This window comes from Balaenoptera musculus, chromosome 10 (assembly GCF_009873245.2).
Source record: "Balaenoptera musculus isolate JJ_BM4_2016_0621 chromosome 10, mBalMus1.pri.v3, whole genome shotgun sequence".
NCBI lineage: Eukaryota > Metazoa > Chordata > Mammalia > Artiodactyla > Balaenopteridae > Balaenoptera > Balaenoptera musculus.
The window spans coordinates 31,926,663-31,941,841 of NC_045794.1; the positions used below are offsets into that span (position 1 = coordinate 31,926,663).

A 15,179-nucleotide genomic window follows, 5' to 3' on the forward strand; every position below is an offset into this window, starting at 1 on the left:
TATCCAGTCTGACAATCTCTGCCTTTTGATTAGATTCTTTAATCCATTGATATTTAATATTATCATTGATGTAGCTGAATTTATATCTGCCACTGTATTTTTGCTTTCTAAATGTTTCATTTGTTTATGTCCTTTTATTTCTTCTTTATTGCTTTCTTTTGCATTAAGTGAATATTTTCTAGTGTAAAAATTCAACTAATTTAATGAAATTCTCTAAATATAAAAACTTAATGATTACTCTAGAGCTTACCTGGTATAATGGAATTTATCACAATAAACTTCATATTTTTACCAACAATATCAGTGAGATATAGAAACGTTACTCTTAGCACTATTCCATTCTGCCCCTTTTTTGTGCTATGGATTATTATTCATACATCTATATTGTATATATTATACACCTATGTATGTTGCAAATTCAATAAACTTCTGCTGAAATTATTGCTTTCTATAATTTTAATGTCTTTTAAAGAAGCTAAGAGAAGGAAAACAAGTATATATTTATAGTTTGTTATATTAAGTAACATATTAAATATTTAACATTTCTGATCCTCCTCATTTGTTCCTGTCAATTTGAATTATCATCTGATGTTATTTTCTTACTGTAATACAACTTCGCTTCTACCTGTCCCTTTAAGTTATGTCAAATATATTACATTTCTCTATGCTGTAAGCCCAACAACACAATTTTATTACATACACACACCGTATATATACATTTATACATATGTATATGTGTATGGGTAGATGCATAAGTAGATAGATAAAGATAGATAAATAGATAGATAGATATTCTCTACAATGAACTTTAAATCAGATAAGAGAAGAAAGAAGAAATATGTATTTATACTTTTCTAATTACATAATTACCTTTACCAGTGCTCCTTATTTTTTTGGATGGTTTTTTCAAATTACTGTCAATGGTCAACTGCTTTCAGCCTGAAGAACTTTTTGGAGTATTTCTTGTAAGTCAGGTCTGCTCCCAGCAAATTCTCTGTTTCTGTTTATCTGGGAATGTCTTTATTTTGCTTTCAGTTTTAAAAGGTAGTTTTATTTTCTTGGTTGACAGCTGTTTCTAAGTCCTTCATATTTACCAATATATTTTCTATTTCTGGGTTTTCCATTGCTTTCTGTAGAACTGGATTTCTATCTGTTATAATTTTTCTAAGTAAAGAACTTCTTTTAACATGTCTAACTCTTCAGGTTGCTGGAGTCAAAGACCTTCAGCTTTTTTTTACACTAACAAATAGTTTTCTTTTAATATTTAAGTGATTTTTTTGGATATATGTTCTAAGCTGCTTTTTTTGAGCACTTAATAAAGTGTCTTTGTCTTTTTGCCTTCATTGTTTCTGACAAGAAGTCAACTATTCTTTTTACCTTATATTCCTGTATTTAGTGTGTCCATATTCTCTAGCTGCTTTCAAGATTTCTTTTTTTTTTTTTTTTTATAGCTACTTTTATTTTTATTTATTTATATTTATTTTTGGCTGTGCTGGGTCTTCGGTTCGTGCGAGGGCTTTCTCTAGTTGCGGCAAGTGGGGGCCACTCTTCATCGCGGTGCGGGGACCGCTCTTCATCGCGGTGCGCGGGCCTTTCACTATCGCGGCCCCTCCCGTTGCGGGGCACAGGCTCCAGACGCGCAGGCTCAGTAGTTGTGGCTCACGGGCCCAGCCGCTCCGCGGCATGTGGGATCCTCCCAGGCCAGGGCTCGAACCCGTGTCCCCTGCAGTAGCAGGCAGACTCTCAACCACTGCGCCACCAGGGAAGCCCTCAAGATTTCTTTTTGTATTTGCTTTTCAGCTTGATGAGAATATATTTATCCAGATGCAGTTTACTGGCATCTTAGACCTTTGAGGTGATATCTTCCTTCAGCTTTGGAAATTCTCAGACATTAACTCTTTAGATATTCCTCTGTCCCACTCTCGCTCTTCTTGGTCTCTAGTGAAATACATGTTAGATTGTTTGATGTGTTCCACAGATTGTGGACACTGTGTGTGTGTGTGTATGTTGATTGATTTTCAAACATTGTGTGTAAAAGAACAGTAGAGGCTGAGTAAATGTTTTTTTCCCAGGAAAATTCATGTCATTCTTTCAAGGGTTGAGTCAATCTAATCTGTCATTGAGATGATCTGAGCTTTGCTGTTAAATACAGTTCTATACAGGCTTCAAGTGTTTTGAGTACAGGATCACAACCTTTCCACCATATTGCATGTCTGGAGGTTTTCCAGTCTTCCTATCAGACTTCAGCTTTCTTCTCCAGCTTGGACATCAGGGAGGGCTCTTGCTCCTCCCCTGCTCCTGCCCCAGACAGCTGTTGTCTGATAATCAGTCTAAAGAACAGAGTGCTGGGGCGGTGGGGGAGAATTTTCTCAGTTCTCCTATCCTTCCCTCAGACTTCACAGATCCAAAGCACCTGCTCCTCAGATGGGAGGCAAATCTCTGTTACCCTCTTACCACTCACCCAGCCACACATGGGCACTCACTTATATCCAGTGTAAGCCTCAGAGTGCATGCAGGGTCTCAATTTTCCTTCTCTGCTCTTAGATTTGAGCAGATCTGAGGTGCCTGTGCCTTTAAGGGTGGTCTCTCAGCACTCTTGTCCGGCTTCCAAACTTTCTTGAATGCATCTGTTAAAGCCTACACAAAGAGTTAGTCAACAGGTAAGGACTCTCCTTGATTTGGGGCTCCCAGGGATTCAAATTAGCCATGCCAGCCTGCACTTTATCTTTAAATATCTATGAAAAGTTAAACTGCCTTTTTCTTATGAACGTCTATGACTAAATCCTCCTCTCCCCATGACTCTGCTGCTGATGACTTTAGTTCATTAGATTTCTTCACAAACTCAGCTCTCCGTTGGGCTCTGAAAAAACTATTATTTTGTAGATTATCTTGCATGTTCTTCCTGTTAGTTGGTCAGTAAAGTTCTTGTGACTGTGTTCTAAGTGGAAGTGGAAAAAAAAAAAATTTACAACCACTGCAGAAATAAAAACCACATGGTTCTTATTTACTGTAGTGTCCACTGAAAAAAGAAGGTATAGGATTAAATTCAGTTTCATGCAGGTAATTAGTTAAGGTGTCCAATAAATATTTTTCAAACATACCAACTTTCAACATTCCAGTGATTAAGTTTAGAATAATGAGATGAAATAATAGACTGTAGATCTTTAAAACAATCTATTGTAAGTATTACTTCTCTGGAACTTTTTTGGGGATGGACAACAGAAACCTGATACCATTCCAGGTGTTCTACAAGATGCTCAGGTCACGTTTAGAATGTGTGCTGGATTCTATGCTGCTACTTTCAGAGGAAAAATTATAGAATATTGTTGGTGATGGTATGTGTGTGTGTGTGTTTGTGTGGAAAAGGAATGTTGGCCAGAAAATAAAATGGCCTGGAAACTGTGCTATGAGGAGCAATTGAGAGAACCTCAGATATGTTCTTGAAAAAGGAGAAGAAAAGTGTCTTTATATTTAAAATTCTGTCTTGTGGAACACTAGAATTAATTGTTACCAATCCTCTGCAATTATCGTCACGGCACATAAATGTTCCTCTGAATTTTAGATTAATTCCTCAGAATAGACATTTGTGAGTTAAATTATTTAGTGTAAGCATGCTTAAGCCCATGAGCTTACTACAAAATTACACCATAGAAAGGTGGAATAAGTTTTATTCCAATCAACAGTATATAAGCGTTTCTTCCACCATACTTTTACTTAGTATTTTCTTTTTAAATCTTTGTCAAATTGATAGGTTAAAATAATGAAAAAACATTAGGCTCCTTGTAGGAGATTTACATTTTAGAATTTACTGTTTTATTTTTTGCCTTTCCATAGCTTCACTTTTGTTGCTCTTATTTCAAAGATAAACTTCTGGGTTTTTATGAGGCAGCATGCAGACCTCCCATAGAGAAGAATCAATGAATCACACTTTCTGGGAATTCAGAGAACAATCCGATTCTCTTTCTCTGCAAGGAACATTGTCATAACTCTGGCTCTTCTCTGAGTCCTGCCAGATGATCTACAGGTTGGGTCTAGAGCCTGTAACATCACACTGAGTAGTTGTGTCAGAGCCAGAGAGAGGCCTTTAATTGTCCATTTTCATTCTGAAACAATGGACCAGCTTTTTCAGCTAGATCCCCAAGTGGATAATTCTTTCTGGGTAGTTTCAAATACTTGGGTTTTAGATTGAGATGGAGGATCCTAAGGAGTCAAACTGTATTTAAACCCAGAGGAAATAACAGAACTCACTATGGCAACTTCCAAGAACCTAGAACAGGTGTGATTATATTACCTGGAGTTATTTTTGAAACATCTGCTTTTTAGTCTGGAGGTCATTCTGCCTAGTTCTGAAGCTGCTCAGGGAACTAGTTGTTGTGGTCTGAAGGCAGAGCACCCCAAAGCATGGTTGCCAGGCAATTGTGACTATTGGCCTTGGGATACCCATGAGGCTTGCTTCTCTTTTCCTCCAAAGAATACTCAAAATATTTTTTATTCTGAGCCTTATGGACTAAAGGTATTTGAAAATAGATCTGTAGATTAGTGCTCATGGCTGGTTATCAAAATAAAACCTTCTAAAGGGGGTCTTTTGACCTGAATATTAAAGTAAGAAGTATGTCTCTTATTCTGTATCCCTTTGCTTGAAATTTACACTTAGAAGTAAAACCAAGATTTAAATACCTACCAGGTTAATATACAACATTTTAGTTTTTTATAGAAAGAAGCCTCTGACAGCCTTTATACAGTTAAAATCTGATTTCCAAAACTGAGATTGTCTGTAAAAAGTGGCCTGACTCAGAAATGACCCAGTTAAAACTCAGGAACTTGAGACCACAGTCCTGATTCGTGGTACTTGCCTCTACTTTGCCAAGTACTCTCCTCTCTTTCTGACTCCAGGAATAGCAAACAGGTTGCAAGGAACTTGGCTGAAGAGAGGGAACACAAAGTCCCTCTGCTCCTGATTATTGTGCATTTGGCTTGGGGCAAGAATCTCTCTCCAAAGCAAAGATGACCTTTGCTTCCAACCTATCTGTGTGGGTGGTTTTGGAAAAATGAAATACATCCACTAGTTCCTACCAGGGCTGAAGGGGTTGGAGAGGTACAAATCCTTTTATAGGGACATTTAGGGCTCAGAATAAAATACATAAAAATGTGTACTAGAGGTAAAACACAGTAGCAGTGGAGGAGAGAAATTGAAAAGGATCAACTCAGAGTTAAAGAGGGTGGGAGAGAGCTTAAGAGGATGGAGACGAGGTCTACCCTCTGCTTTAGACAAGGCAGGATGATTTATGAGCTAAATACAGGCATAAGAGCCATAGAGCGTGGATATTTTGTGGTGGGACAAGGTAACAGAGTGCCCTCTTTTCTTCTACCAGTTGCCTGCCTGATTCAGGGTTGAAGGAGACAATAAAGTTATACACACGGTTGTGCTTCTTGCATTAAGACATTGTTGACTCTAAATAAGCACAACTTTTGTATTTGTAGTTTATTTTTAATTTTTACAAATATTTATTAAGTACTTCTACTTACAAAACATCATTCTAGGTGTACCAGGCACTGAGTGGTTCCCAAACATGAATAAGAAGTAAAAGAAACATATGTATGTCCATAAATAATAACCAGGAACAAACAAGGGGGGACATAGAGACATGTTATAGGTGTGTCCTGGTATGGACATAGCCGGTCTTGAAGTTCAAGTTGTAAAGTGGTGATATGGTCTACCGAGCTCAAGATTGGACTGGAAAAAAGTAAGAAAGCAAACTTTTAAACCCTGTTCTTATGATGTGGTATGCGTCCAAAGTCCTGTCCCCCTCTGGGGAAGGAAAGCAGGCCAGATACAGAACCATTTTTAATTCTAAATATATTTTTCTAAAATGATTGGCATTAGTCATTTTTTGCTAAGTTAGCCCTACTACTTATATAAATGGTTTTATAGAGGGGGTATTATAAAGATATGCCAAAAACTTATTTGTTTTAGATACTTATCTTCTCATAAGTACTGATGTTAATGTGTATTAACAAGAATGATCATAATTGGTTTTGTTCTAAAAAGAGAAGTGTTCACAACTGTTAGCTATCCTTGTAGAATATATTATTAACTTATAGATATCGGGGCTTCCCTGGTGGCGCAGTGGTTGAGAGTCTGCCTGCCAATGCAGGGGACACGGGTTCGAGCCCTGGTCTGGGAGGATCCCGCATGCCATGGAGTAGCTGGGCCCGTGGGCTACCATTGCTGGGCCTGCGCATCTGGAACTTGTGCTCCGCAGCGGGAGATGCCGCGATAGTGAGAGGCCCGCACACCGTGATGAGGAGTGGCCCCCACTTGCCACAACTAGAGAAAGCCCTCGCACAGAAACAAACACCCAACATAGCCATAAATTAAATAAATAAATAAATATTTTTTTTAAAAAAAACAAAAACTTATAGATATCAAATTCCTTCCTTAATCATTCAGAAGGTACATTCTGGAAGTCCATCTTCCTAACATCAACTTCCAGCTTCCCCTTTTGAAAGTTGTTTGCGTCACTGGGTCAAGGGTTTCTCAATGAGGTCTGTCTTCTCATGGTTCTAACTCCAAGGCTTTCTGCTTATTCTTCTTCCTTTCTTCATCTCAGACTTCATTTAGTCACAGGCCTTACTCCACATCTGGAATCTAAAACCTACCCTAAAATGACTCCAGTTGACTTTTCTTTCTTTATCTCTCACCATTCTTCCAAATGTTTTCTGTAGTAAAGTATGAATTTCTACTCTTTGAACATATTCCTGATCTTCCATTTGTTTGGAGATATTTTCATACTGGATCCTCATACATGCTCAGAATCAGTCTATCAGCTGCAGTTTTCACTGCACATCCATCTGGCTCTTCCTGTTCTGACCCAGCCTTCACCTGCCCCTACCTGTTGACTGCCCAGCTGCTTGGAAAAGCGCCAGGGTAGCCTTTACCATCGTGAGAACACCATGCCCTTGCCAAGAGGGACCTTTTAGAATGGTTCCCTCATTTCCATTCTTCAAGCATTTAAATGGTGCTAGGGTTTTGCAGCATAAGAAGCAGGAGCGAGGACCAGACTGCCTCCTTGACCCTTTTATTATACTTTTTTACTTAGACTCCCCAGACTCACAAACTCACAAACATTTCCATCAGCTTCAGCCTCTAAACCTGTGTATTAATTCCCTATGTCTGTCATAACACATTACCACAGATCTGATGATTTGAAACAACAGAAGTACAAAACTAAGGTGCTGACAGGGCTGCACCTTCTCCAAGGATCCCAGGGAACAACCCATTCCTTGCCTCTTCTAGCTTCCAGAGGCTCCAAATACTCCTTGGCTTGTGGCTGCATCACTTCAATTTCTGCCTTTGTGGTCACATTTCACTCTCCTATATGTCTCTTTGCTGTGTTTCTTTTATAAGGACACTTGTCCTTGGATTTAGGGCCTATCTAGATAATCCAGGATACCTTATCCAAAGATTCTTAACTTAATTTGTCTTAAAATTAAAATGGTCTACAAGATCCTTTTTCCAAATAAGGTCACATTCATAGGTTCTGGTGATTTGGACAAAGACATATCTTTTGTGGGGGGAGTCATCATTCAAGCCACTACAATGGCTCCTTCTATAGGAGGCTCAAAATCATAAAAAAGTATCTAATGAAGAAGGGGGCCACTCTACCCAGTGTCATACAACCAGTTCTGTGTTTTCCTTTTCTCCGTGAAGAGTTCTTCGCAAATCAAAACTTCATCTTCCCTCTTCCAATTACCTAAAATAACTTCCTATGTATATGAAGTAAGACAAACAAATCCCAATTTGGTGTGAGGAAGGGGTAGAGAAAACAGGAGATAAAGAGGCAGAATTAAAACAGAGGAGAAGGAAAGCCAAACTTTTAATCAGAAAGTCAAAAATATATGTCAAATGTATAAAACAAATTCTTAACAAAATAAGAGACTGGATGGCAAAATTAGTGTCTAGGAGAGTTATGCCACACGTGCCACACATGACAGTGTGAGGCATGGGATAGTCTGAGCCATTAAGAATTTGTCTAAAAGTAGAAACTGGACACTGGGATGCTTAACATTTATTGTGACGATGGGTACAACATCTTAAAAAGCTATCTATTCATGGTCTGCAGTGCCAGATAAAAATTCCTTAAGTAATAAGATAACGAGTCATATATAAGCCTAAGGGAACACATTTTCCAATAAGTGATGTACAGGTATTTACATGCATATGTATGTGTAGGTTAATTATTAAAAACACATGTGAGAATATTTTAGGAGAGCTTAAAATAATGTATAGTCCTGCCTTGGTTGCATGTTTTATCATACCTCAATTAAATAAGCAATCTTGAACATATCTTACCCCTAAGTTATAATTTTCCTGTTAGTATCTAGTAGCATAAATTCTGAGAAATACTTAATAAATCTGAATGGTTTATTATAACCTTTATTATCAGTGCCCCAAATGATTTGGGTATAGATCTAAAAATCTAACTACAAAAGAGTATAAACATATAGGTACCTTAGTAATAAACCATTCACTACCCATACACTACATCAGTGGCAGTCCATAAAAATTTTAACTGCACAAGTTGTACCTTTGCCTCAAGAAATCTTTCTGGATTCTGTCTTCAGAATTCAGCCCCTCGCTGTTCAGGTTGTAGCCAGTGTACTAGCAGCAGAAGCAAGAGCTGGGAGCCGGTTAGAAATGCAGAATCTCAGTGCTCCCACCCTATACTTAATAAATAAATCATACATGTGCATATCTCTCTTTCTAACGTGTTATCTATTAAGGGCCTCTCCTCTTACTCCCTTGAACTTAACATTTTGTCATTCCTACTTTTTATTTTTATTTCAACTCAGTGGAACATGTGCCATTTTCTCAAAACAGTAAAATAAAAATAGAGAATTATAAGAATGATGCTACTCAACTAATATTCTCTATTTAATATTTATTTTATTTAGATCCCCCGATTATTGAAGGAAATATGGAGGCAGCAAGAGCAGTGGATTTAATCCCATGGATGGAATACGAATTTCGTGTGCTAGCAACCAATACATTGGGTATAGGAGAGCCCAGTATACCATCAAGCAAAATTAAAACAGATGGTGCTGGTATGTAGAAGAAACTTTTTAAAATTTAAAAGTTTATAAATTCAGTCATACTTTAGCATATAATTGAATGTATTTGGAAATAATGCTCTGAGGTAAGTAATTTATCTAAAAAATGTGTGTATATGTATCTCACACAGGTGTGTGCATTCTGTGTCAAGACAGTCAAAAACCAAAAGAGAAAATATAAAGCTTTAGAATATTCTTACATAATTAATGGAAAAGAGGTAAATGGAGGCAACTATATGATCCACTGAACACCACTTAAATGAAGTTGGTGTTTAGAATATAAACTTTAATGTAAATTGTGAATCTTAACCGGGCAGAGTCATGGTTAAGCAGATTGCATGATTTAGAAGGCTCACAGTTTGTTGTATCTCTCAAAGACATGGATAACCAAACAGCCACGTGGATGGAGGGTATGGGCAGGAGAGTAGGGTGAGCCTGGCAAGGAGGGAATGTGATGGGGTCTCTTGGATCTATACCACCTGGGGAGTCAGAGCATATCAGAAATAGCTATAATGTGTTCTTTTAATATTAGATGTCACTCTAAATGTGCTCTTTTATCACAGCTCAACCATGGCTATTCTTCCAATTTAGGTTCACATTTTTATGCTGAATACCAACTCCATTTTAATAGCCTTTTATACAAGAAATACCCCACTCTGTTTTCCTTCTCCCTTGAATTTCTAGGCAAAAATATTGTTCTGATTCTAATAATAATTCTTCTTTATTATTCCCTGTCTATGAAAAAGAAAATGTTTTGTAGACTCTCTGAGTTTATTTTTACTGTGCCTTGCCAAACTTCAGTGCTTTATTTGGGGGAAAATATTTTAAATGGATGACAGAATGCCATTAAAATTCTGCTGTGATATCTTAATATCACTTATCCACATTTCTGGCTAAGTCAATTTTTTGGCCTAACTTCTAAATAGAATTATGAATTGTACTGTCTTTAGTTTTTAAAGCCAAGTTATTCAGAGAGACTGCCATCAATAAACGATCTCTTAAAGTTTCATGTAATTTATCAGATAAAACTGATGATTCTGTAATAAAGGAAGAACAGAAACACTAAAATACTGATCTGTGCTGAGCATTTTCAGATACATTTCAGTTAATCCTCACAATAATATTTTGAGGTAGGTATTACAATCTAATGCTCATTAATAGGCAGTAGACTCAGAAACACTAAACAGTTTACCTAGGTTAATATAACTACTTGCAAGATTCAGAATTCAAACACAGACCTGATACCTTCAACTTTCTCTCTTAAAGGTGTTTTCCCAAGCAGGACTCCTAAACACACAGCCATTTATATGAACATTTATTTACGTTCTAGTAGAAGCTCATATTTCATTCTCAGTTACAGAGCTAGATATGACTTAAACACCATTTTTTGTTTTAGTATATCCACCTGTGAAACGAAAACAATTGTTCCTTTTTCTCTGCCTCATAGAAATCTCATTAGGATATGGAGGTAATATATGTTGCAGCTTTAGAGAACACAGATACCACATAACCAGGATCCTTGTGTTTGTTTGGTTTTGATTATTCCTTAGAGCCTCCTATGTTTGTAATAGAAGTTTCTGTGTGATGGACTGAACACAGTTGCCCTTTCTTGAAAAACAAAAATACAAAGGAACTGGCACATTATCTGACTGGTGGTTTCAACCACATAATTCATGCTGAGAGATCATGTACTTGCTTTGATATAACAAGTATTCATTTTCAAAATAAAATTGCAAAAATATTAAATGATTAAGTTGGTCTAAGCAAACTTATTTCAGTTAAAAATTATAACATGCTTATCTCAGATATAGGCCTTTTTTATCTCATTGAGCTTGATTAATTTTCTGTGATCTGTTGACTAGTACAATATGAATTAATTCTGATCCAAAAACAACATTGTTCATGGGGAGGGAAGATACTTTCTCTGGCATTGATGATAGGAGTAGACCCTCCCCTCTGTTACCAAAAAATTGTAGGAACTCTGTTACCAAAAAATTATGTATTATTTATTTCAAAAATGATTGCTTTAGTATACTTCAGTTGATCATTTGGACAGAATTATAATAACTTGGATTTTTTTTTTTAATCTCAGTGTATATTTGATTAAATTAAATATGTTTTTAAGAACAACAACAGCAAAACATGTTTCAGAAAGAAAGATTCAATCTGATTCTTTCATCTGTGAATCTATAAATATAACATATTTAGTATCATATTTAGAAGATAAGAATACTTTTTGATGTGCTTGCTACCTGTAGTTTGTAGGTAACTCTGAAGACTTTCCAACCTTAATGTCTTCTTATCTTTAGAAATGCTGGGAAAAATTTGTTTTAGTGATATCAAACCTAAAATTTTGGTAAGGTTGTTACTTTCAACTAACAACTTTTGGCATCACCTTCATTAAGCATGACCTCTAACATGTTTGCTCAAATGGTATTTTGTTAAGGAATTAATTCTCTCTCTAGTGTACTTGGAAAATAACTTCTCTTAAAAGCCTTCAGACACAAAACAAACATATGAAGTGATAACGGTCTTATTCACAATGCAAGATTTGGCCCAATCGTGATATAACAAGATGATGCCTTCCTTTCAATTGTGAAAAAATAAATCCTATAACTTCTAATACATTTGTTAATCTTTCATAAGAAAATATTTTTGGATCCTTTATTAATCAAGTTTTATGGCTACTATCATTTATGCACTTGCTGTATGTTATCGCAGAGTGCTAAACTCTCTACTTGCATTGCTCCACTTAATTCCCACAATAACTTTATGCAACTGGTATTATTGTTCCTAATTTTACAGACAAAGAAGTCAAGATTACACTTGGTTAATGTGAAGCAGAGCTAGGATTCAAATTCAGGGCTTTGCAATTCTAAAAGCTTCATTCCTAAATAATTTTCTAGGAGGGCAATATGCAGTATTAAAGCTCTGAGTCACTGATCCTTTAGTAGAATACTGGTTCCATCATTTAAAACTCTGTGATTAGAAGCATGTTACTTAACCTCTCTGAGCCTCAGGTTTCTCACCTCTAAGTGGAAATTATTTATCTTATGAATTTTTTTTATGATTAAAAACATGTAAGGAAAGCAAAGTTAGTGCTGTCTAGTGCATAATATTTGCTGAATAAAATTTTTATTATGCCATTAATGCTCATTTTAAGCTTTAATATGCTTATAAGAAAATATTGTCTAGTCTAATAGATCACCTGTTTTGGCAATATATTTGCATTTTTATTAACATAAAAGAGGATCATATAATTTCATGTAATTTTAATCATCTTAAAGGAATAATTTATATATTTAATACAATACAATCCAACAGACTTTCTCTTTAATTTCTGTTTTTCATTTCATCCTGTTTTTGAAAAATTGAATATTCATAAAATTGGACATTTACATTTTTTATCCTTACAAAAAAATAAAAATACTTTCTGAAACAGGGGGATGTTTGTCTCGTCATGTACCATTATAACAACTCTCTAAGAGATGCCAGCATATGTTATGTGGGATAAAGGCTGGTTGCCATTTGATGGAAAGGTTGCTCCTGTGCCTCATTATACTGATTGAAAGACAGGACATTATCTAGTGAGGCATATGCCCTTAATTGTCCAATTACTTAATTTTAAGATTGCCAGGCACAGTTGGGTATACTCTTTGGTTTCAGACAAGTGCATTATAAAATGGATGGCCCCAAATGAAGAATTAGAAGATGTGTTTGTAATCATTGTAACCCATTTAATTTTGACTGTAAATAAGAGATAACAGAAGCATCCTTCAAAGTAATGTGTCATTGTAAGATATACCCCCATAGCTAATAGCTCTGCACGTGCAGTTGGTAAGTCGATACCCTAAAATGGTACATTCACGTTTGTTTTGACAACTTTGCCATTTATTTGCCAGATCAAACTAAGAAGGAAAAGAGAAAAAATAACATAACACTGTAATCAGCACTTTCATACTATGTAGAGAGCTTTAATTTCATGTCTAATGAAGCTATTCAGCTCTGTCATTTATTTTTATTTTTTATTTTTTAGATATGTTTGATAAAGGAGGCGGATGGTGCTAAGAACATGTTTTATAGCTAGTAAGGTGCTATGGTAAAGTTAGTAGCTGTCACTAGTTATGTAATAGAAAATTATTATTTTTTTTAAAGAAGCAAAGAGTGTAGATTTTTAAGCCATCAGGAGGCCTGAGTTAAAGTTGCAGCTTCTCTACATGTGAGTAGTGTGACCTGGGCTAGTTAACTAACTACTTTTGGGACTCATTCGCCTTTTTTGTAAAAAGAGAATAATGCTACTTTTCTGTATATTTATTTTAAAGTGCTGACCTGAGTATCCAATTAGGTACGATATGTAAAAATCATTTCTAAGTTCTAGATGAGTCTTTTAGTAAGCTGAGCTTTTTTATTCATTCATTCATTCATCCATTCATCCAGCAAACTTTTACTAGGGATTTTTAACACATTGGGGATATTTAACACATTGAACTAAAACCAGTTGTACATATTTAATTTTACTACATTAGCATCTTCAGGACCGGAATCAGATTTTATTCATATTGTTAACTTTAGTGCTTAACACAACACAGTGTCTATAATTGGTGCTTAAAATTATCTATAGAAGGAAAAGAGAGGAACAAGAAGGGAAAGAGGATGGTTCTTGCAATTGTAAGTTAATAGAGGATAATGAAAAGTAATGATCAAAGCTACTGTGATATTTGCATATTAAAATTTAGAAAAATACATTACCAAATATAATTTGTTTTGTTTGAAACAAGGTTAACATATGCATTAGATGCTTTTGTTTTTAATACACTGAGATAAACTAGGAAGTGTTCATTCATTCACTTAAGTGAAAAATCCATAATCGGTTTGGGTTCTTTATAATAAATTTACTACGCATTATGCTTATTTCAGTTTGTAGCATTCTTTTCTGCCCATCTAAACATTCCCCCAGATAACTTGTCTTTAGACTATCATTCTATTGAGCAGTTAACGGATTTACTCTGCTACGCCCATTTAACTTTCCTGTTTGAGAACACAGTCCAGATTAATAAGCAAAGTACAATTTTGGCCTGATAAGATCTAAAGACATTAATGTTTTTGTGAACTATTTCAGACCCTATATAATTTTTACCTGGGAAGAGCATCACTTTAACATGGTAGATGCATAAAGAATGTTAGCAATCTGGTCCACCATCAGAGCAGGAGATCATAAGAATTATGAAGAACTCATTTGAATATCCAAATATTATACAGTTCATTTGATTTTATTAATGACTCTTCAGAAAGAAAATATATTTATAGATAGAATAAAAGCAGATGTAAGGCTTTAATCCCTTTGTTTATCTAGACCCTAGAGCATTACTTACATACCATTTTGAATCTCTTACTAAAAAATTTGTTTTAAATCACAGTGAAATTCTGATGCAAATTGAAATGAGAAGCTACATTCATGGTAACTTTATTTCTGTAAAAATGGAAAGCAATAATTAACAAAAACTGAGTAGTCCATAATTTTAAATCAAGGGCTTTTCTTCCTATACTCCATGATTTTTATAATTTAGGATTTGTCACAAGGCAGTTTGTACATTGTTAAACAAAATGCCAAAGCCCCAAATGTTACTTATATGCAAATTATTTAAGCATTCAAATTTACAAGTAAAATTGGCAACAGTTTCTTTTCATAGGAAAGAATAATCATGACATTGGCTTGATTTTCTTTTTAAATATTTTTTAGATCTACAACTGAAATATGAAAGCCTTCCTATAAACATCATTAAGGAATCATTATTAGACTGAAATCATGGCAAAAAGACAAGTTTAAAAGCCTCACTATTTTTAATTGTTTATTCATTGTTAATTCAAGAATTTTGTATTTTTCCTAAATATTTGTTTAAATTCTTTTTAATAATTTTTTGTTAAGAGAAAGTCTATTTTGCTCACTGTCAGATGCCCTGGAGCCTAAAGTTAAGTAAACTTCCTTGTGCTCAGGGTGATTTACTTCCCTGAAAGGAATCAGTATTTGGCCAAGTCCTCCTGTTTCTGCAGGGCTGAATACAAATACA

At 35.3% G+C, this 15,179-nt stretch overlaps 1 protein-coding gene across 4 annotated transcripts in view; it reads left to right on the forward strand.

Moving 5' to 3' along the window:
- The window catches only part of CNTN1 (contactin 1), a 358,325-nt gene that overhangs the window by 283,002 nt on the left and 60,144 nt on the right, over positions 1-15,179 (forward strand). For all 4 annotated transcript variants that reach the window (XM_036867147.1, XM_036867145.1, XM_036867146.1 and 1 more), the window contains one exon: positions 8,956-9,105. In XM_036867147.1, the coding sequence (XP_036723042.1) occupies positions 8,956-9,105 (150 nt within the window). The remainder of the gene's footprint in view (positions 1-8,955; positions 9,106-15,179) is intronic.